This window comes from Alosa sapidissima, chromosome 20, assembly GCF_018492685.1.
Source record: "Alosa sapidissima isolate fAloSap1 chromosome 20, fAloSap1.pri, whole genome shotgun sequence".
Classification (NCBI taxonomy): Eukaryota; Metazoa; Chordata; class Actinopteri; order Clupeiformes; family Clupeidae; genus Alosa; species Alosa sapidissima.
This window is the reverse complement of record NC_055976.1, coordinates 15,313,284-15,334,365: the sequence shown is the minus strand read 5'-3', so window position 1 is coordinate 15,334,365 and position 21,082 is coordinate 15,313,284. Positions and strand designations below refer to the sequence as shown.

Here is a 21,082-nt window from a genome sequence, read left to right as displayed (position 1 = left end):
TTAAAGCCAGAAAGTGCTCGGTAACGGAGTTAGCCTACAGAAAATGAACATAACTTTTTTTTTACCTTAAAAGTCAACACCATCAAACATGTGGTTCTCAGAATATAGCATTAAAAAACTCATATAGAGTTTCTATACTTGTCTCCTATAATATGACCAAAGATTTAGAGACAGTGTCAAGTTTTGGCGTACAGTAGGCTTCTAAGACATATACAAATGTTTTTATTGTTAAAACAAGATTTAATTGTGTAAATTGTTCCCAAAAATATATGGGAATATATACTGTATAACAACCGGGAAGTTTTCAGACCCTTTCAAGTTTCCCACATTTTGTTTTTCAGATTGATCTTAAAATGGATTAAACTCATTTTTTTCTCATCAATCTACACACAGTACTCCAACACTCCACAAAAAAGCAGGAGTGTGTCATAAATTTCATAAAAGCATGGAGTGTGTCATAAATTTATAAAAAAATAAAAGACTGAAATACATTACATAATTCAGACCCTTCGTTATGACGCTTGCAATTGAGCTCTGGTGCAATAAACGTTATAAACGTTTAAAAAAAAACGTTATAACGGGTGAATCAACGTTGAATTATGTGTTGGATTTGCAAATTGAATCAACGTTGATATCGCAACATTATTTCAACATCCGCCATTTCAACATTGGTGCTGATTTCCTTGATTTGTTATTTTACAACCATTTGTCAACATTTTACAATTAGCATTAAAACAGTGTTTCAACATTGACACAACAACTGACATTATTTCACCTATAATTCAACATTGATTTTCTTGACCTTTTTACAACCAACGTTGTTTCAATGTTTGTCTACATACCCTTTTACAACCATTCAGCATTAAACATTGTTTCAACATTGTTTCAACATTGACACAACAACTGACGTTATTTCCCCTATATTTCAACGTTGAAGGTCGGTCGTGTGCCGGCTGGGACTTGAGATGCTTCTACAACTTGATTGCAGTCCACCTGTGCCTAAATGAACATTAGTAGGAGAGGACACATCTCTTTATATAATGTCTCACAGTTGTTGGTGTATGTCAGAGTGAAAACCAAGCCACAAGGGTCGAGAGAATTGTCCGTAGACCTGTGAGACAGGGTTGTGTGAAAACACAACCTCCGATAGCCTCCATCATTCTCAAATGGAAAAGTTTGGAACAACCAACAGTCTTCCTAGATCTGGCCGCCCAGCCAAACTGAGTAATCCGGGACGCAGGGCCTTGGTCAGACAGGTAACCAAGGGCCCAATGGTCACTATGAATGAGATCCAGAACTGGATGAGAGAAGTGTAAAGAAGGATTTAAAAAAATAGTACATATAGTCTGTACTCAGTAATGGATTACATTTCAAACATTACATTTTTGTTGTGTTTCAGCAGGAGAATACTTGTGGAGACTGTGAGGGGGGATACACCACTTTAGTAATGAGTCACTGTGGAGATGGAGGCCAGGGAACCACTGCTTCTTAAAGGCAGCATCCCGAGGACTATGATGTGGAGACGACTGGTTTTAAAAAGAAATGTCTACTTGAAGACCGGTACTGGCCCAAAGGAATGACTGACAGCAATAAAGTTCAAGTTTGTTTATATAGCACATTATCATACATAGAATGTCACTCAATGTGCTTAAATATAAAAGAAAAAGAATGACAGTAATAAATATAGCTGCAAGCAGCAATGCGGGGGCCAAGCAGTGCGCTATAGCAGGAATGGCGTTGCCATGGCATGAGCAACCACTCACAGCAAGTTTGATGGCAATTGGATAAAGAACGGCTGAGAAATAAGCTCATTTACTTTGTTACAGCGCCCCTAGAGGCCAAATTACACCAATGTCCTTGTGCGTTCTTACAATCAGCTCCCATTTCCGTCTACCAAGTTTGGACTTCATACACCAAAGTGTTGCTGAGATGTGAGCTCATTTTCTTTATTGCAACACCCCTAGAGGCCAAATGAGACCACTTTCCTTGCATGTCCTCCCAATCAGCTAATATGCCCATGTATCAAGTTTGGACTTCATACAACGAAGCGTTGCTGAGATTTGAGCCCACTTCCTGTATTACAGCGCCCCCTATAGAGGCCAAATGATGCCAATTTCCTACTGTGTCCTCACAATCAGATACCAAGTCCCTGTACCAAGTTTGGACTTCATACATCAAAGCGTTGCTGAGATACAAGCTCACTTCCTGTATTGCAGCGCCCCCTGTAGAAGCCAAATGACGCCAGTTTCCTAGTGCATCCCCACAATCAGGTACCAAGTCTCTATACCAAGTTTGGACGTCTTACATCAAAGCGTTGCTGAGATACAAGCTCACTTCCTGTATTGCAGCGCCCCCTATAGAGGCCAAATGATGCCAATTTCCTAGGGCGTCCTCACAATCAGATACCAAGTCCCTGTACCAAGTTTGGACTTCATACATTAAAGCGTAGCCGAGATGTTAGCCCACTTCCTGTTAGGCAGCATCGTCGCCATGTGTAATTGGCTGTCACGGGCAAACAAACTTGAAAATAAAAAATCTGACAAGTATCGTTTGTGCGGCTCGGTCTGAAGATCATCTCCGCCAAGTTCTGTGAAAATCGGATGAAATTTGTAACCGCTGAAACTTTTCGTAGAGTTTGGACTAAATCCAATATGGCGGAGGTCCAATATGGCGGAAAGTGACGGGATAGGGGTCGATGAACTCGAGATTGTTCAAGGATTCAGACGCTACCTCAATTGTGAAAATCAGACAAAAGAGTCAAGGATCACGCGCATGAACGCATGTCCAGCTTTGAACTGGTGGTGGCGCTAGAGTGTTCAATGTATATGCATGAAAATTGCTGTGAGTGATTGGGACAGTGTCCTGACTAATGGTATCAAGTCTTGTTATGTTAACTCAAAGCATCACCTAGATGTTTGTCCACTTCCTGTTTGGCGGCTTCATCACCATATTTGATTGGCTGTCACGGGCAAACAAAAATGAAATTGAAAAATCGATGAGAGAAAAGAATCGAAATTGATGAAATTTCTGACCGCTGAAACTTTTTGTAGAGTTTGGACTAAATCCAATATGAGGTCCAATATGGCAGAAAGTGACGTAATAGGGGTCATTGAACTTAGGTCGGTCCAGGGATTCCAACGGTGCCTTATATGTGAAAATCGGACGCACCATTCAATGGTCACATGCGTGAATGCAATCCAGGTTCGACCCATTGGTGGCGCTAGAGTGTTGGGCATAGAGTTCTGGAAATTGGTGAGAGTGATCATGGGACAGTGCTGAATCAGTGTGCCAAATTTCATAACTTTAGACCCAGCGGTTCAATTTTCGGCCAGATTTTGACCTGTTGGTGGCGCTAGATGGCTGGGTTTAGAGGTCCGTAAATGAGTGTGAATGGTCAGTGGAGTGTCCCGAAACTTTCTGTCAAAAAATCTGCACTTTTTAGCCAGGCGTTCTATGGGCTGCCATAGACTCCAATCGCTTCGCTTCGCTGCTTGGCCCCCAATAATAGTAATTAATCAAATTAATTCACCCCTGTTCTGCCCTCGAGGAGAGTTAAACCTGCCACATCCATTTATCAACTGCCCCAGCATAGCAAATTATCCACTTCTCCTCCCCTTACTCCTCCTTTCACTAGTAGCTTTACAATCACATTAGCCCTTATCCACAGGGGTTGCCAATTGCATGCTTGCAATCTCTGCTGTTGGCATTCCAGGACCAAGGCCAGCTACCAAGCCAAACATGCTTGTATCAGCTCAGATGAAATTTAGTTTAGTGACATGGAGGAAGTCGTACCTGATGACCTTTTTAATTATTTTTTTTACTGTTGCACCAACATCAGATGACACTATTTTTCATAGGTGGGGTACTGTATATTATTCATTTAAATCTTCTCATGTGAACAGAGTTGGTTGGTATCTGTAAATTCTTTGGTTTGGTGACATTGCCCATGCTGGTATTCCAGGGACAAAGCACAGAGAGTGCCATCTCCAGTACCCAGCTGTGTGTCTATGAAGAGTGACGCTTCAAAGAAAGATCCATGTTTCAGTGGAGAGAAAATCCCCTTTAACCCAAAGTAAGTGGAACATTGGGAAGGGAAACAAAACTAAGGGAATACTTATTTTTGATTCATTTATTTGCTGATTTATTAATTTATAAATCCATTCATCCAATCAATCTTTTAATTTAAATCCCCAGAGTTGAGACACAGAGAGCAGGATTTCCAGTTCCTGGCTGCATGTCTGTTAAGAGTGATGCCTCCTTGCAGAAACCCCCGAATATAAGTGAAGATGCCTCTGATACCAGGTCAGACTGTCTTTATTGGTGTGCAGTGCAGATACAGAAATGCTACAGATGGCCTTTCATTTCTTGATTTTATTCAAGATTATTTATTTTCTGATAAAACATGTATAGCCTCATTCATTTATTCTTTCATTTCGTTGCAGTTTCATTTTCTATTTCATGTTAATTGTTTAAACTATTTGTTCTCGTTTCCCAGCACTGACATGCAGAGAGCAGTCTCGCCTGTACCCAGCTGTGTGTCTACATGTCTACAGAGTAACATTTCTATGATACATCAACCAGGTTGCCTTGGAGAGACGGTCCCCTTTAACTTAAGGTGGGTTTCTAGCGTGGGTTCTAAGCCAAAAGACGACAGGTTTCATTAATAACTGTGAAAAACAATGGACAGTCTATCCTTTGCCCAAAGTGAATCCACCAAAAGTACAGTGCTGGCCAAAAGTATTGGCACCCATGCTAAAGTTGACTGAAAAGAGGAATATAAAATCATCTTTTGGAAATTGATCTTAATGCCTTAAGTGAAAAATTAGGAAATATCTAACCTTTAAGGACACCAATTTTCTTAGTGAATGAATAATGTATCATAAATAAATAAATGTTCTTCCTTAAAATACAGGGGTCATAAGTATTGGCACCCCTATGTTAAATTCCCATAGAGACAGGCAGATTTTTATTTGTAAAGGCCAGTTATTTCATGGATCCAGAATACTGTGCATCCTGATAAAGTTACCTTGGTCTTTGGAATTAAAATAGCCCCACATAATCACATACCCTTCACCATACCTAGAGATTGGCATGGGTGTTATTTCAGTTAGCCTATTAGCTGGTTTGATTTGCATTGAGCTCAATGAGCAAAATGACTTCAGGTATGAATATGGCCGACCTAGTTAAACTAATGCAATTAAAATGAACCACAAAATATTCGCTTCAACCACTACTGTCGACCTGTCGTTCCAACCACCAAACCTTCCACTCATGATTGCGATTGAGAGTTTCTAAAACAATGGTTCTAACTAAATAGATTGTTATGGAGGTTAGCCAACAACAACCCTTTCTAGAAATGCACCCCAGAATGTGTTCCACCTGTAAACTTCAGTTGATTTCTGCTGCAGTAATGAAAAGGTTTTAATCCACCTCCAATGAATTATGCTAAGCTAGGCTAACAATATCAGACCGTGTTATTGCACACACAAAGAAGAGACAGGTATGTATCCTGACTATCCTCTTATCTAAATCTGGTGTAGATGGCAAATAAGAAAATGATGACGTGTTCCTTTACCAAATGTGAAGCTGCTTAGTTATAATTTAAATACTTCTCTCCTGATTTTGTCAGAGTAATTACAAGTATATTAAATGTTTCAAGTGATTAGTTTGCCATCTTTGATCATTTAAGTATGAATTGTGATGACTTTTGTATTTCATTTAATCTCAATATAGAGTCGTATATTGGATATGTATTACCTGAGATTGTTGTCTTAGTTTTGGCTACAATATTATCTATAACTTCTCTCTCTCTCTGTCTCTCGGTGTGTGTACAGTAACTCTCTTTTTTTGTTTCTTTTACATTTTATTGTGTTCCTGCAGTATGGCCACATGTGACCAACCTGACCAAAGTGCAAAAAATATGTTGCCAATGAGTGATCTCCTACAGGGAATTATTCAGAACCATAAAGCCACTTTGAAAGACAAGAATGGACATTTGATTGAAACCATCACTGTTCAAGAAACCCAAAGTCCACTCAGTAGGCTGTACACAGAGCTCCTTATCATAGAGGGAGATAGTGAACGAGTCAACGCAGAACATGAGGTTCTACAGATTGAACTGGCACCCTGGAAACAAATTTCACAGGATGTTAAAATCCATTGCAATGACATCTTCAGACCATTGCCAACTCATGCATCCAAAGACCTCAGAAAAGAGCAACAAATCAAGACAGTGCTAACCAAGGGCATTGCTGGTATTGGAAAAACTATCTCTGTGCTGAAGTTTATTGTGGACTGGGCAAAGGGAAACGCCAATGAAGATATCCATTTTCTGATTGTTTTTCCTTTTCGGGCACTGAATTTGGTTAAAGATAACCAGTACAGTCTTCATGGACTCCTGCTAGAGTTTCACCCAGAAATGAAAGAGCTGGATCCAATGATGTATGAGGAATACAAAATGGTCTTCATCTTTGATGGTTTAGATGAGAGTCAACTTCAGCTGGATTTCTCCAAGAGATTGCATGATGTCACTACGATATCATCAGTGGATGTCTTGGTAACAAATCTGATCAAAGGAAATATTTTTCCATCTGCAAAGATCTGGATAACTTCCAGACCAGCAGCCACTAATCAAATCCCCCCTGAGTTTATCAGACGTGTGACAGAAATACAAGGATTTGATGATCCAAAGAAAGAGGAATACATCAGAAGAAGAGTCAGTGATCAGGATCAAGCCAACAGAATCATCGCTCACATAAAGGCTTTAAAGAGCCTCCACATCATGTGTCACATCCCAGTTTTCTGTTGGATTGCAGCATTTGTGTTTCAGCAAAATCCAAGCTCAAGACAAATGCAAGGAGATCCCTAAAACTCTGACCGAAATGTACATTCACTTCTTGATCATCCAGACAAAAATAAAGAACAAGAAATTTCAGGAAGACACTGAAAACGACTCAAAGAATCTTCTGGAGTCAAACAAGGATATTTTACTGAAACTTGCTGAGCTGGCTTTAAATCAGTTGCTGAGGGGTAATATCATATTTTATGATGAGGATCTGAAAGAATGTGCCATTGAGGTCAATGATGCCACAGTATACTCTGGGATTTGCACTGAAATCTTTCTCAAGGAGGAACATGTCCTGCATCAGAAGGTTTTTTTTTTGTGCATAGAAGTGTGCAAGAGTTCTTTGCTGCTCTCTATGTGTTTTACTGCTATCTAAACAAGAACATGAAGGTGCTTGGGTATTTCCTTGGGGAGAAATATGATTCTGTGCCAGAAGTGATTCCTTTGGATATTCTTCTAAAGAAAGCAGTGGACAAAGCCTTGGAGAGTAACAACGGTTACCTAGATCTCTTCATTCGCTTCCTTAATGGCATATCGCTGGAATCCAACCAGAAACTACGTCATGGTGTGCACAGAGAGCAACCCAGGGAGTAGGATGAAAACAGTCAAGAATCTCAAGGTCATGCAGCAGAATAATGTTCAACCAGAAAGATGGATCAACATTCTCCACTACTTGACTGAAATGCATGATAGCTCAGTTCATGATGACATTCAAAGACTTTCTCCAGTCAAAGATGTACAAAACCAGGTTCACACTTTCACACTGCACAGCTCTGGTCTATATGCTTCTAATGTCAGAAGAAGAGCTGGATGAGATTGACCTGAGGAAGTACAACACATCAGATGAGGGACGGAGGAGATTGCTCCCAGCTGTGAGGTGCTGCAGAAAAGCACTGTGAGTTGTTCAGTTCATTGCTTCATAAGAAAAAAACTATCATGATTGTTTTCTAATTGAAAGGGAGAGTTGCATTGGCATTTGATTGACAAATACAGTATTTGTTGTAAAATGATACAGAGATCATATGAGACAGAGAGTGTGCTTCTAAAAAATAAACTGTATCCTATATCTGTCTCTTACTGTAGATTTGCTGGCTGTAAGCTAACCAGTATCAATGACATTCAGGATTCAGGAGTAAAGCTGCTCTCAAATGAGCTGAAGAATCAACACTGTAAACTGCAGATACTGAGGTCTGTAAACGTAAGCTTTGTATTTTGATGCTGAATGTCTGCATTGAGAAAGTGGTGCATTTAAAGCAGATTTATTTGAAGTCCATATATTGACTTATGAGTCTCTCTCTCCTACTTTGCAGACTGGCTGGCTGTAATCTCACTAATGTGTCCTGCTCATCTGTAGTCTCGGTTCTACAGTCAGCAAACTCAGCTTTGAGAGAACTGGACCTGAGTCACAATAATCTTCAGGATTCAGGTTTAACACTGCTCTCTGCTGGGCTGGAGGATCCAAACTGTAAACTGGAGGTTAGTGGGAATAAGTGTAGCCTCTGTGTGAAGCATTGCTGTGGATGTTGTGAAGTTTCAGAAGGGCCATATTGCATGATCTTGCAATGCCATTTTCATGCAGCCTGGTCTTTCAGTGTCCAGGGAATCGTTGACACAAAATACTGAAAATAAATAAAAATCTGGCAGAAGAAAAAATAATGAAAAATTATAAAATAATAAAAATAATAATTTTGTTACCTTCTGTGACGAAAACCCCCCACTGCTGGAGAAATTTGTGGGGGAGACAATGATTTTGGGTTCCCAAATCAAAGCCTACTTGATACTGAAAGAATACTCATATTAAAACAAGGAAAATGGTCCACTCATTGTACCCAGCATTTGCCCCAGTTCTCTTTATCTCTTTATCAATCTGATTTCAGACTCTGGCTGTTCAGTGACAGAGGAAGGGTGTTCTTCTTTGGCTTCAGCTCTGAGTTCCAACAACTCTTATCTGAAAGAGCTTGATCTGAGTTACAATGCCCTCGGAGATTCAGCAGAGAATGTGTTCTCAGCTATTCAAGGGAATCCACACTGTCAACTAAATACACTTAAGTATGTATTATTATGGTATGTGTGTGTGTGTGTGTGTGTGTGTGTGTGTGTGTGTGTGTGTGTCTGTCTCTCTCTCTCTCTCTCTCTCTCTCTCTCTCTCTCTCTCTCTCTTTCTCTCTGTGTTCTTGTGTGCATGGTGCATGTAAGAGTCAGCATGTGTGTGAGTGTATAGCCACCAGACATGATAACTTCAAACTCCCTGTTCACAAAGTTCAGTTCCCAATTTTGTACAGTTTAATAATTTGGAGTTAATAATTTTGGCCTTCACAAGCACAGCCAATATGCTGAAGATTTCTTACCATGGAATGCGGGGCTGTTTTTAGCATATAGAATTTTCATGTGCAGAATTAACATATTGTTCTCTCTCTGTCTAGACTTGTTGGTTGTGAACTAACTGCACAGTCATGTGAAGCTGTAGCCTCAGTTCTTCAATCAGTGAATTGTCCACTGAAAGAACTGGACATGAGTCACAATGACCTTCAGGATTCAGGAGTGAAGTTTCTCAGTGTTGGATTGAAGGATCCAGTGTGTCATCTGCAGATATTGAGGTCAGTGGTGATTCTTTTCCAGAAACTGCTGCGTTATGTATATGCTACAATCACCCAACCGAGTCGGGAATAAAGCTGCTCTCTGCTAAACGAGAAGTTTCACACTATTAAATTAAACTGAAGTATGTAGAACATCTTTTCAACTTTAAAAAGATGCTCTGAGCTGTAGAAACATTTCAATGCAACCTTAGAGTGTGCTTATTTGGGTGTCTTTGTGAATTATCTTGAGAGAGAATTCTGTTTGTTCTCTGTGTCGACAATGGAGAAGAGTTCAGGCTGAGGCCAGGGCCCAAAAAATGTAAGTAGTTGTAAAGGCCCACACACACACACACACACACACACACACACACACACACACACACACACAAAGTTATTATCTAACTCATTCAAATCAACATTAGCTAGTGGCAGCACCATTATTAAATTCTATATTATTAACGGGAACTTCTTATATAAGAGCTTAGCGCTCTCAGGACAGAGCTTGCCACTGTGCACTCTCAATATTGCATTATGCTTCATACTAAATTTACATTATGCTTCTTCATACTAAATAGTATTATGTCATCTAATTTCTGTAGATGTCTGTAAACTTTCAATGGATCCAAACACAGCAAACACACATCTCTGTTTATCTGAAGCAAACAGAAAGGCAACATGGAAAAGTGAGAAGCAGCCTCATCCCAATCATCCAGAGAGATTTAGTGGGTTTTGTTATCAGGTCCTGTGTACAGAGGGTCTGCGTGGACGCTGTTACTGGGAGGCTGAGTGGAATGGGAATGGCGCTGCTACAGGCGTGGCTTATAAAGGCATCAATAGGAGGGCTTTGAGTGACCAGTCCTGGACTGGAGCCAAAGATAAGTCCTGGCTGGGATACAATGACAAGTCCTGGAGTCTGTACTGTGCTCATAACACATTCTCTGTTAGGCACAATAATCAGAGTGACTACATACCGGCCCCCTCCACATTCTCCAGAAGAGTAGGGGTGTATTTGGACTGGCCAGCAGGAACTCTGTCCTTCTACAGTGTCTCCCCTAACACAGGCAGCCTCACACCTCTGTACACATTCCATTCCACATTCACTGAGCCTCTCTATCCAGGGTTTTGGGTTTGGGATTCCTCAGTATCTCTGTGCCAGTGAGAAGATGCTTCCCTTTTTGTGGGACACAACAAACACATTTGACACTTTAAACAAGCATGACTACGTCAAAGCATAGCATAGCTTTCTTTGTGGATTAATTTAAAATGTAAGGTAATTGACCCTGGGGATCAATAAAGTATCTATCTATCTATCTATCTATCTATCTATCTATCTATCTACTAATGGACTTGGAAGAACAAAATAAATAGAGAAGAGTCATTATGAACTAAAATACAGTTAAAAGCAAAAGCGTTACATACTGTAAGGGATAACGGCCGCCGAGGTGTCCTGTTATACGGAATTAATGGACAAGGGCGACGGGGCAAAGAACTCCCCGACTTCAAGTTTTATTCGTACAATAGCAGTGAAATGTACAATAGCAGTGAAATGTAAAGTGTAACATCTCCAACTGCTCTGCTCCATCCATCCCATCAGGGTCAGTCGATTGTAAGAGGTAGTCATGTTTCTTTTTAATCTAAGAACATTTGTGTTGTTTTTGTTATACAAACGCACATCAAAATGTCTGCTTTTGTCTTTGAACCACACTAGAAACAAAGACTGTCCATGAGTCCCATAACATGAAACATTGCTTAGCTTCACAAGTAGACTCCATTCCTGTCAAAATATTTGACAAAATATTGTTAAAAGGTTTTGCTCACATCAACAAGCACGTTTCATTGAATTATGCCTAAATCACTAAGGTACTGATTGACTGAATAATAAAGAAAAGTAGACTAAACATGAAGTTAATAGTCTCTAAATCTGAAGGGCTAAACATTTTTTTTTTTTTTTTAGTTCTTTACTGATGGTGACGCTAACACAGTGAGCTGTGCAGGGAAAGTTCAGTGGGAAAAAAATCAATCAGACTGTAAAGATGAACAAAACTCCCTATAGTTGAACTTGTCATCACTTCTGTATTTAGGTCATGATAATGCAACAAGTTAAAACACAGCTAAAACTGGATTGACAAAATACACTAACTAGTGTATAACTGCATACTGTATATGGTTATGGCTCGTCAACTACTTCGTCATGACCATCATTTTACAATAAGAAAAGATTGCTGTTACACTTTAGCATAAATACAGGTGCATCTCACAACATTTTAACTGAAATTTTTAACTTCTTTACTATAACATTTTGAGATACTGGATTTCTGGATTTCCATGATTGGTAAACCGTAATCATTAAGATTCAAATAATCAAGATTAAAACAATTTTTTTTTTTATGTGTAATGAATTTAGAAAGTTTTCTGAAATTACATTGAAAAACCTTTCCATGATATCCCTGTCCCTGCAAGCACCACAACCAATGCTAGTACGGTTTGTATCCTCATGCCTCAGTAGATCTCTGAAATTTGTCAAAACGTGTCTGACAGCCTGAATGATAGACCTGGAGAAAGAGTAACTACAGTATCTCCTAAACATTTGTCAGCAGACAGACAAGTTCTGGTAGAAGACTTTCTGTTATAGCATGTTGTAAGGACTGTGAAAGCAACACCTAACCGTTTTGTTCACGTTGCCATGCACCTGTCTGAACAGTAGTCACAGTTTTCTGGGGCCTGACTTTAACAGGTCCCTGTGGTGAGACTTACTGGAGGTGTAAGTGACTGAAGAGTTGTGTTTATGTATCACAAGTTTCTGGTGTTTCTCACATTTAGACAGCAAGAGTTATCAGATGATGTAAAAGTGTAAAATGATCCGTTCTGTACTCTTTGTGCATTGAATGTATCTTGTATTTGGTTTATTGCTACTTCCTCTCAAGCCTGTTTTCTACACCAACAGCTTTGCTGTTAATTGCCTCAGTTCAGACTAGCAGACTAGCTTTCTCAATAGTTTTCAATTGTCAGCTTTCATTACTTTTACACATACAGGCTGGCCATTAGTTTGCAAAAAACACTTATTTATTTTACATTTGGAAAAAGTGAGATGGAAAAATTGTTTGAAGAGAAATAAAACGAAATATGTACTTTGACAGTGAGATTCTCTTTGAGATTATCAATTGAACTCTTTAATTCACAGTTTTTTTACAAATAGTTCTTTCAGCATTTGTTATAAAGAAGATCCCATTTTCTATAGACCATTGGTTCCCTAAGACTGGGTCTTACACCCACAGGGGTGGGTCGCAGGAGATTTTATTATGACCGCCGCGCAGCGAAGCGGCGGTCATATAGGTTTAGTCAGATTTTTTTTTTTTTTTTTTTCTTTTTCGCATGCCCAAATTTCCGTCAATGATTCCCGGGACACTGAAAGACCGGGGTACACGAAACTTGGTGGGCATGTAACCCCACATGGATAGCATGGAACCATCGTTTTTCGTTTTGATCTGTAGCCCCCCCGCTGGACTGGACCCCCCGAAAGGAGGGTAGGGCAGACACAGTTTTCTGTGAATATCTCGAAAACCGTAGGGTTTAGGAGGACCATTTTTTTTTGTATGTTGATCTCAAGGGGCCATGTCAACCCATTTCATAACCACTCATTTCACGTATAGCGCCACCTAGTTAAACACAAAAAAGTAAAAATGAGGTGGTGTAATTGAAGGTATCTGTGACCTAACATAGTCAAAACTGCACGAAATTGGAAGTGTAGGATCATTATGACACCCTCTGTATGCACGCCAAGTTTTGTGGAATTCCGTTCATGGGGGGCCACACAATAAATTCATTTATGTTACTATACACCAACTGGCCTGTAGGTGGCCGGAGACAGTTTTCTGTGAATATCTCGAGAACCGTAGGGCCTAGGAGGTCCACCTTTTTTATGTATGTTGGTCTTAAGGGGGCATGTCAACCCATCCCATTACCACTTATTTCATGTATAGCGCCACCTAGTTAAAAATTAAAAAGCAAAAAATTAGGTGTTTTCATCACAATATCTCTGGCTGACAAGGTCAAAACTGCACGAAATTAAAAGTGTAGGATCATTATGACACCCTCCGAATGCATGCCAAGTTTTGTGTACTTTCGTTCATGGGGGGCCTTACAATAAAATAATTTATGTGTACATTTAGTGACGTACACCAACAAGGATTCCCGGGACACTGAAAGACCGGGGTACACAAAACTTGGTGGGCATGTACCCCCACATGGATAGCATGGAACCGTCATTTTTCGTTTTGATCTGTAGACCCCCGCTGGACTGGACCCCCCGAAAGGAGGGTAGGGCAGACACAGTTCTCTGTGAATATCTTGAGAACTGTAGGGAAAAATTTAATTTCGTCCCCGGGGACCAACACCCCCCGTGTTGGGCCCCCCGAACCGCAAAAAAAACAGTTTTTCCTAAATAACTACCTGAACCGTGGCACTAAGGATGAAGAATCTTTTATGGTATGTTGGTCTCAAGGGCCCACATCAACCTGGCTCATAATCACTCATTTGTGATTTGCACCCCCACCCGCCCGGTAAAAAATTAAAATGCAATATTATTCTGCTTTAATCGCCCCTATCTTCAGTTAAGATGTTCAGAACTGCACCAAATTGTATGTGTATGATTGACCTGGCATTCTCTGGGGGTATGCCAAGTTTCGAAGAATTTCATCCATGGGGGGGTTTAAAAAAATTAGGTTATATGTACATTTAGTGACTGTACACTCATTGGCCTGTAAATGGCGGTGCACACATATACACATGCACACACACAGGCACCCACATACTATCGGTATTAGAACGGCCGATACATAATTACAAATTCAGTAGGATTAAAAGAAAGCCAAAATAAATATTCATCATCATCATCATGGCTGCATTTTCAGTATTGGCGATAAGTAGTCGTTTGTCCACTAGATGGCGCATCGTTGCAGTGAGACGTAATTTTGTTGGAAGTTAAAAGTGGGTTGGAAAAACAATGGACGCTTCCTACAAGGACTGTAATTTACCGCAGCGAACATCTAATAAGGATGGGACGATGTTCACATGAAGTGTAATTCCCATTTCTTCTTGAAGCCGAAATAAATCTGAGGATGTTTATCGGACATGCTTGGTTTTTACTGCAGGTACGTTAATCTTGTAATATCAATAAGGACCTAGGTAATGTTACCGTTAGCGTTGGTTGAGTGATGGAGGTCCATTTGATTTATTGCATTTGTAGAAAACTATAAATGCGGTTATACCAAGCAAATTGATAGCAGCACTGTTTGTATCTTTCGACTGTCATTTATTGCACGTGCTACAAAATCATTCTGTGCAATGGAAGATTTACCAACGTTACACCGGTCTGATACAGTTTTGCCTATACATGCGTGAGACTGAGACGCCTGTTTATTTTGTTTTAAGTGCGTGCAGGGTGTGAGAGGAGAATCGATGTGCTTTGATTCCAGCTTGGTAGTTGTAGTCTGTGAAATTAAAAAGCATGTGTGTGTGAAGTATCCAAACAATGACACCTTCATTTCATTATGGCTGCTTTAGCAACACACCTTAAGCTACTGTGTAGTGGGTCCCATTTAGAAGTGTCTACTTCATTCGCGCTTTCCTTGACTCATGGAGCTGCGTGGATGTTATTACAACTTTTCGCCACGATATGGCAGTTTAAGTCCGCTTTATACTGTAAGGCGTAAGCCATTGGTTTCCAAAGGAGATTTTATTTGTGTCGCCAGCATAGCCTATTGACAATTTATGTTGTAAATAGGCCTACCTCATAATCCTACCTGTAGCTTAGGGAAGCTAACAGCTTTCTATTAGGATCTAGTTTGTTAGTTACCGTTTTGTCATAACTCCCTGATGCATTTTTGCATTTAGAATAGCCAGAGCGTGTATATCTCAATCTGAAAATTAAACAATATCGGGTGCCTATGGACTAGGCTGGGTGAACCCAGCCTGATCTGCCCGCTATTTATTTTTTGATTTCTTAAAAGATTGAGCTTGGTCTGATGAAAGCCAGACTAGCCATGGACCTCAGTTACACAATGCAATGGAACATGAATCAGCCTATATTTGCACGAACAATAACGGACAAAAGCTCTTCAACTTTGGCCCGTTAAAATGTGTAGCCTATGAACAGTCTAGCGACGCATTTCATCAAGGCCCATTTGGACATGTCAGTTATTTGCACCACTGGTTAGATGTAAAACAGCATTTCGTTTCAGACTACTGTTACTTAATTTGTGCATTAACAATAACGTTTCAGACTACTGTTACTTAATTTGTGCATTGACAATAAAGTATTACATGAACTAAAGATGACTAAAATCTTATGTAGAAGAAGAAACATTCACAAAAAATCCATCCATCCAAAAATGACCTTTGTTTTTGATAGCTGTTGAAAACGGCATGGAACTGACAGAGATGTTTTTGTTTATAAATACATAAAAAATAAATAAATTAATTAATAACATTATGCTGATACCTTTTGCTTTTCCCAAATACAATGTAGCCTACAGTGTAAGTGACCTTTCATCAATCCAGTTGCAATGGATGAACTGTGATGAACTGCCCTACTTGTGATTGTTTAGAGATTTTAAAGGTTTTATAACAATGCTACATCTTCTTTGGCTATTCTACAATCTATTCACCTTTTCAGCACCAGTAGGCTACTTTCTGTGCAGCCGCACACACACACTCAGGCATGCCAAACAAGCATACACAAAAGTTTCAAGAGTGGGGGATGGAGTAAAATATGGAGACAAATTGAAGTGTGATTTATTTTCGCGGAACGGATGTACAGGACTGAGCGGCGGTCATATTTTGTACCGCTATGCGGTACATCTAGTTTGGGTTGTGTAATAGGCCTAATTTATACCATTTAGCCAGGAAAGCTAACAGTTTTATATCAGGTTTGTTAACTACCACAGTCACGGCCCACTGTGCAATTTTGCATTTAGAATAGCTCTGAAACTGGGGGGCAACGCTTCACAGAGGGGACAGCGTGGACATATCAAGTCAACGGACAGCTGAAGAAACTCCGACCTAGGAAGGCAGCCGGGCCGGACAGACTGTGTCCAAGGCTGCTCAAGGTCTGTGCTGCTGAACTGGGGGAGCCATTGAAACACATTTTTAACCTGAGTCTCTGTCTCGGACGAGTACCAACACTGTGGAAGACATCATGTCTCACCCCTGTCCCTAAGAAGCCACACCCAAGTGAGCTTATTGATTACAGGCCGGTCGCTCTAACATCACATGTGATAAAGACAATGGAGCGACTGGTCCTGCGCATACTCAGACTCCAGGTACGCCATGCACTAGACCCGCTACAGTTTGCATACCAGGAGAAAGTAGGCGTGGACGATGCCATCACTGATCTCCTACACAGGACACATTCTCACCTGGAAAAGTGCTGTGAGAATCATGTTCTTTGATTTCTCAAGTGCTGTTAACACCATCCAACCCCTCAGACTGAGAGACAAGCTCTTGCAGATGGTTGTGGACGCTCACCTGGTATCCTGGATTACAGATTACCTGAATGAGCGGCCACAGTTTGTGAGACTGAAGAACTGTCTCTCTAACACTGTGATCAGCAGCACCGGAGCTCCACAGGGGACTGTGCTCTCGCCAGTCCTGTTTACTTTGTACAAATCTCATTTCTGTTACAACACAGAGTCATGCCACATGCAGAAGTTCTCTGATGATACTACAATTGTGGGGTGTAACAGGGATGAGCAAGAGGAGTACAGGAGCCTGGTGGAGGACTTTGTGCAATGGTGCAAACTCAACCACCTTCAACTGAACACTTCAAAGACCAAGGAGATGGTGGTGGATTTCCGCAGGTCACAGCCCGCTCTGCTACCAGTCTCCATTGATGGGGTCAATGTGGAGGTCGTAAACACCTACAAGTATCTGGGCTTACAACTGGACAACAAACTGGACTGGTCAGCCAATACTGAAGCACTCTACAAGAAAGGGCAAAGCTCTTCAGGATGTTTTACCAGTCTGTTGTTGCCAGCAACCTCTTCTATGCTGTGGTATGCTGGAGAGGAAGCACAAAGAAGAAGGATGCTCACTGGAGACTTTGCTCACTGTCATGCACAACTGACAGACTGAGGAAGTCATTTGTCCTCAGGGCCATTGAACTGTTCAACGCTTCACTTAAGGGTAGAGGAGAGATAGACTTCTCTGCATAGTCTGTTTACATGCTATATTAGCACATTTGCACAACCCCTCCCTCCCTCCTGGACTGTGGCCGTACTTAATGCTTAATACCTTATACTCAATACTTGACCAATGGCTGTAACCCTTTTACCTCAACCTATTCTTGCACTGACATAGTTTTGTTATATTATCTTGTCTACATTATACATTATTCTCTTATATGTCCATATTACTATCCCCACCCTTTCAACTGTATATTGCATCTTGTTTGTGTCTGTTGAGGGGTCCACGACCATGGCACCCTTGACAGGGACAACAAGGAAGCGATCACCCTCAGCTGCACACTGAATTACAGGCTCAGTCCCTGCCCTGTCATGCTTGATCATCCTTAAGCACACTATGTTGATATTTGATTTAGTTTATATCTATCTATCTATCTATCTATCTATCTGAAACAGAGGCTGAAACATTACTGAAGCCTCTGTAACATGAAACATTGAGTGTAGAATCACAAGTGAACTCCATTCCTGTCAAAGAAATGTGACAAAATATTGTTACTAAAAGGCTTTGCGCACATAAACATACATGTTTCACGGCATTATGACCTAATTCACTAAGATACTGATTAACTGAATAATAAAGAAAGTAAATAAAGAGAGTAAATATGAAGTTACAGTTTTTCTCAATCGCTTTGGTGCTTTTCTCACATCACTATTAACATTTGCACAGCAGTTAGTGCATTTCTCAAAACAATTAGTGCAAACTGCAAAACTTAGTGGATAACCTGCAAAAGCACCTCACTTGCTCAAAATAGATAGTCCATTCCTCAAAAGCAAGTATTTATGTCAATGAAACTGCCAGTGTCATCAAAATGAGAAGTCTTGACACCATCGTTTATGAACAAGATAGTCAAATGGCTTTGTCATGTTTTCATTACGACAGTTTATGCTTTCAGTGTTTTCCCATGTAAAAAAAGGTCAGAACTCAGTGGCACTACCTCAAAATGCTCAAGACAGTGAAAAACAGAGAAAAGCATCTGAGAAAAACTGTAATAGTTAATATTTTTTTTTTTTTTTTTTTTTTTTGCAGTTCTTTGCTGATGGTGCCGCTGACACAGTGAGTTGTGCAGGGAAAGTTCAACAGAAATAAAAAACAATCAGACAGTAAAGCAGCCCAAATGAACAAAACTCCCTAGTGGCACTTCACACCACTTTGAACTCTGATGTAACAAGTTAAAACACAGCTAAAACTGTATTTACTAAATGCAACAGCTGTTGTATAACTGCATATGTTAATAGTAAATGTTTGTCAAAGAGTTTGTCATGGCTGATATTTTACAATAAGCAAGGGTCGTTGTTATTCTTTAGCACTAATACTTGGTGAATTCCCACTCTGGTTTATTTTAGCAGGTTATGAAGATCATATTAATATTTCAAAAAAGTATATCTTGATATCATCAAAAATAATAGTCATTGTAGGTTACTTACCATATGATGTCCCTGTAAGCACCACAACCAATGCTAGTAGCCTACAGTTTGTAGCCTCATGCCTCAATAGGTCTAGCCTGGCTAACGCCAAACCTCATCTCATTGAGATGGGGTCTGGGAACTACATGTAGCCTATATTTTCTCGTATTTGAAACGTGGTTTACGAATGCCCAGAGCCGGCGCTACGAATGTCTAGCGTTCATGGGCTTCGGAAAAACCTTTTTCCCAGTGAAAACATCATTCACGTCACGTAATGTGTGAGTCAGAGGTCGGAAACTGGGGCTAGATTTTGCTAACAAAGTTGCTCAGTTAGGGGCTCGTCATCACTTTTGTTGTCACTGTAGTTCGTTTGTAGTCCATGTGGCCTTTCATGTCCAACAGTTTTAATGTGAACTTGAGAATTTGCCGTTTTTGTCACTTGAAAGCTGCATATCTTTCTTTCACAAGCGTCTTACACTATATTTTAAGCAAATACAGTTAGTCTGGTAGAACTTTGTGGAATTTGGGCATAAGTGTGACATGCATACATGTGTACTAATGCATTTTTTTGCATAAATTGATAGGTAAGGGGGTGTCCTTTCAGAATTTGACGAGTGCCGCTTTGGCACCCTTGAGCATTTTCTTTAAAATGGCATCACCTGCCACACCCCTTTTTTGATCATAGAAAATCATCTAAATAGACATTAACCTTTAAACCCATCATGTATGGTATCAAATTAAAGCTCTTTTCATACAGAAATCAGCTTTGACCATAATAAAGTAGATAAAAATAGTTTAGGTCCCTCCAGAGAACAAAATACCTTTTGCAAAGTGACCTTTAAGGTCAAATTTGGTTTCTTTTTGCTGCATAATAGCTTATACCTCTAAATCGTGTCATGTTTGGTATTAAATTAAATAAATTATGGAACTGCCATGTAGCCTCATACATACAGGAATACAATCATTCAATAGTAATTCATTTTAATATGAATTATAGCAAGTCTGATGTACCCTAGTTCACCAACTTGCGGGTTAGCTAGCATGTTAGCTTTCATTTCCCTTGAATCAGTCGCTGAATTTCAGACAGCAATGTTGTGAGGTACTTCCCAGGTAGTTAGCACATTAATTATAACTGTCCTTGGATTCCCCCCCAGAATTACAGACACCAATATGTTTCATCCTAACATTTTTTTTAATGCTTTAAAAACTGACAACACAATCCAGGATTGATACAAACTAGTCTGAGTTATGAGGTACTTGCCAGTTAGTCAGCACATTAACTATAATAGTCCTTTAATTTGCCCCCTTAATTACAGAGAAAACTGCAAAGTTGATTACAGGAGGAGAGGACAGAATCAGGACAATTATTTCTTCCAGTATTGCAAGGAATGACACGAATCATTTGGAAATACAACAAATGTAAATCAGGTTTATAGCCCAAGTATAGACCCTTTCAACAATAAAAACAAATGATAATGGAACTCTCTTGAAAGGGTCTATACTTGCACAAGGAATTTGGTCTCTGCATTTATCCCATCCGTTTATTAGTGAACACACAGTGAGATGAAGCACACAACGAGCACACATGAGCACACTAACCCTGAGCAGTGAGTTGACTTGCTACAGTGGCGCTCGGGAGCAGTGAAGGGTAAGGTGCCTTGCTCAAGGGCACTTCAGCCATGGTTGTGGGCATGGGAGAGCAGTGCTCTTCAACCACTGCTCCACGGTGTTCGGTTCACAGAAATAAATGCACTTATGAGGTGTCTGCTGCGCGTCTGGGCCGTTTTACCACATTGACCATGCATTTATTTCTGTCAACCGAATGCCGTGTCGTCCATTATCCCTTACTTGAAGCATACTTTTTACTGTACCTTAAGTTGTTGTAAAGTTCACTAATATAAACACTACTTGGACTACACATACAAAAATTCACAACACATAATCTGAATAAAGAACATGTTTTCTTTATAAATGAAAATGTTCAACCAAATATTGTATTGCCAAACTTAAGTAGTCAA

At 40.1% G+C, this 21,082-nt stretch overlaps 1 protein-coding gene and 1 pseudogene across 1 annotated transcript; both read left to right on the top strand.

Annotated features, from left to right (window-relative positions):
- Positions 1-1,280: 1,280 nt before the first annotated feature.
- LOC121694988 lies at positions 1,281-9,739 on the top strand (annotated as a pseudogene).
- LOC121694466 (stonustoxin subunit beta-like) lies at positions 9,707-10,694 on the top strand. Its single transcript, XM_042074641.1, has 2 exons — positions 9,707-9,739; positions 10,020-10,694. Exon 2 carries the CDS (start codon positions 10,037-10,039, stop codon positions 10,577-10,579), a length of 543 nt encoding a protein of 180 aa, XP_041930575.1. The 5' UTR covers positions 9,707-9,739; positions 10,020-10,036; the 3' UTR covers positions 10,580-10,694.
- The last annotated feature ends 10,388 nt before the right edge of the window (positions 10,695-21,082 follow it).

Coding starts and splice junctions, on each gene's coding strand:
- LOC121694466 (XM_042074641.1), top strand. CDS start 10,037: ATGGATCCAAACACAGCAAACACACATCTCTGTTTATCTGAAGCAAAC.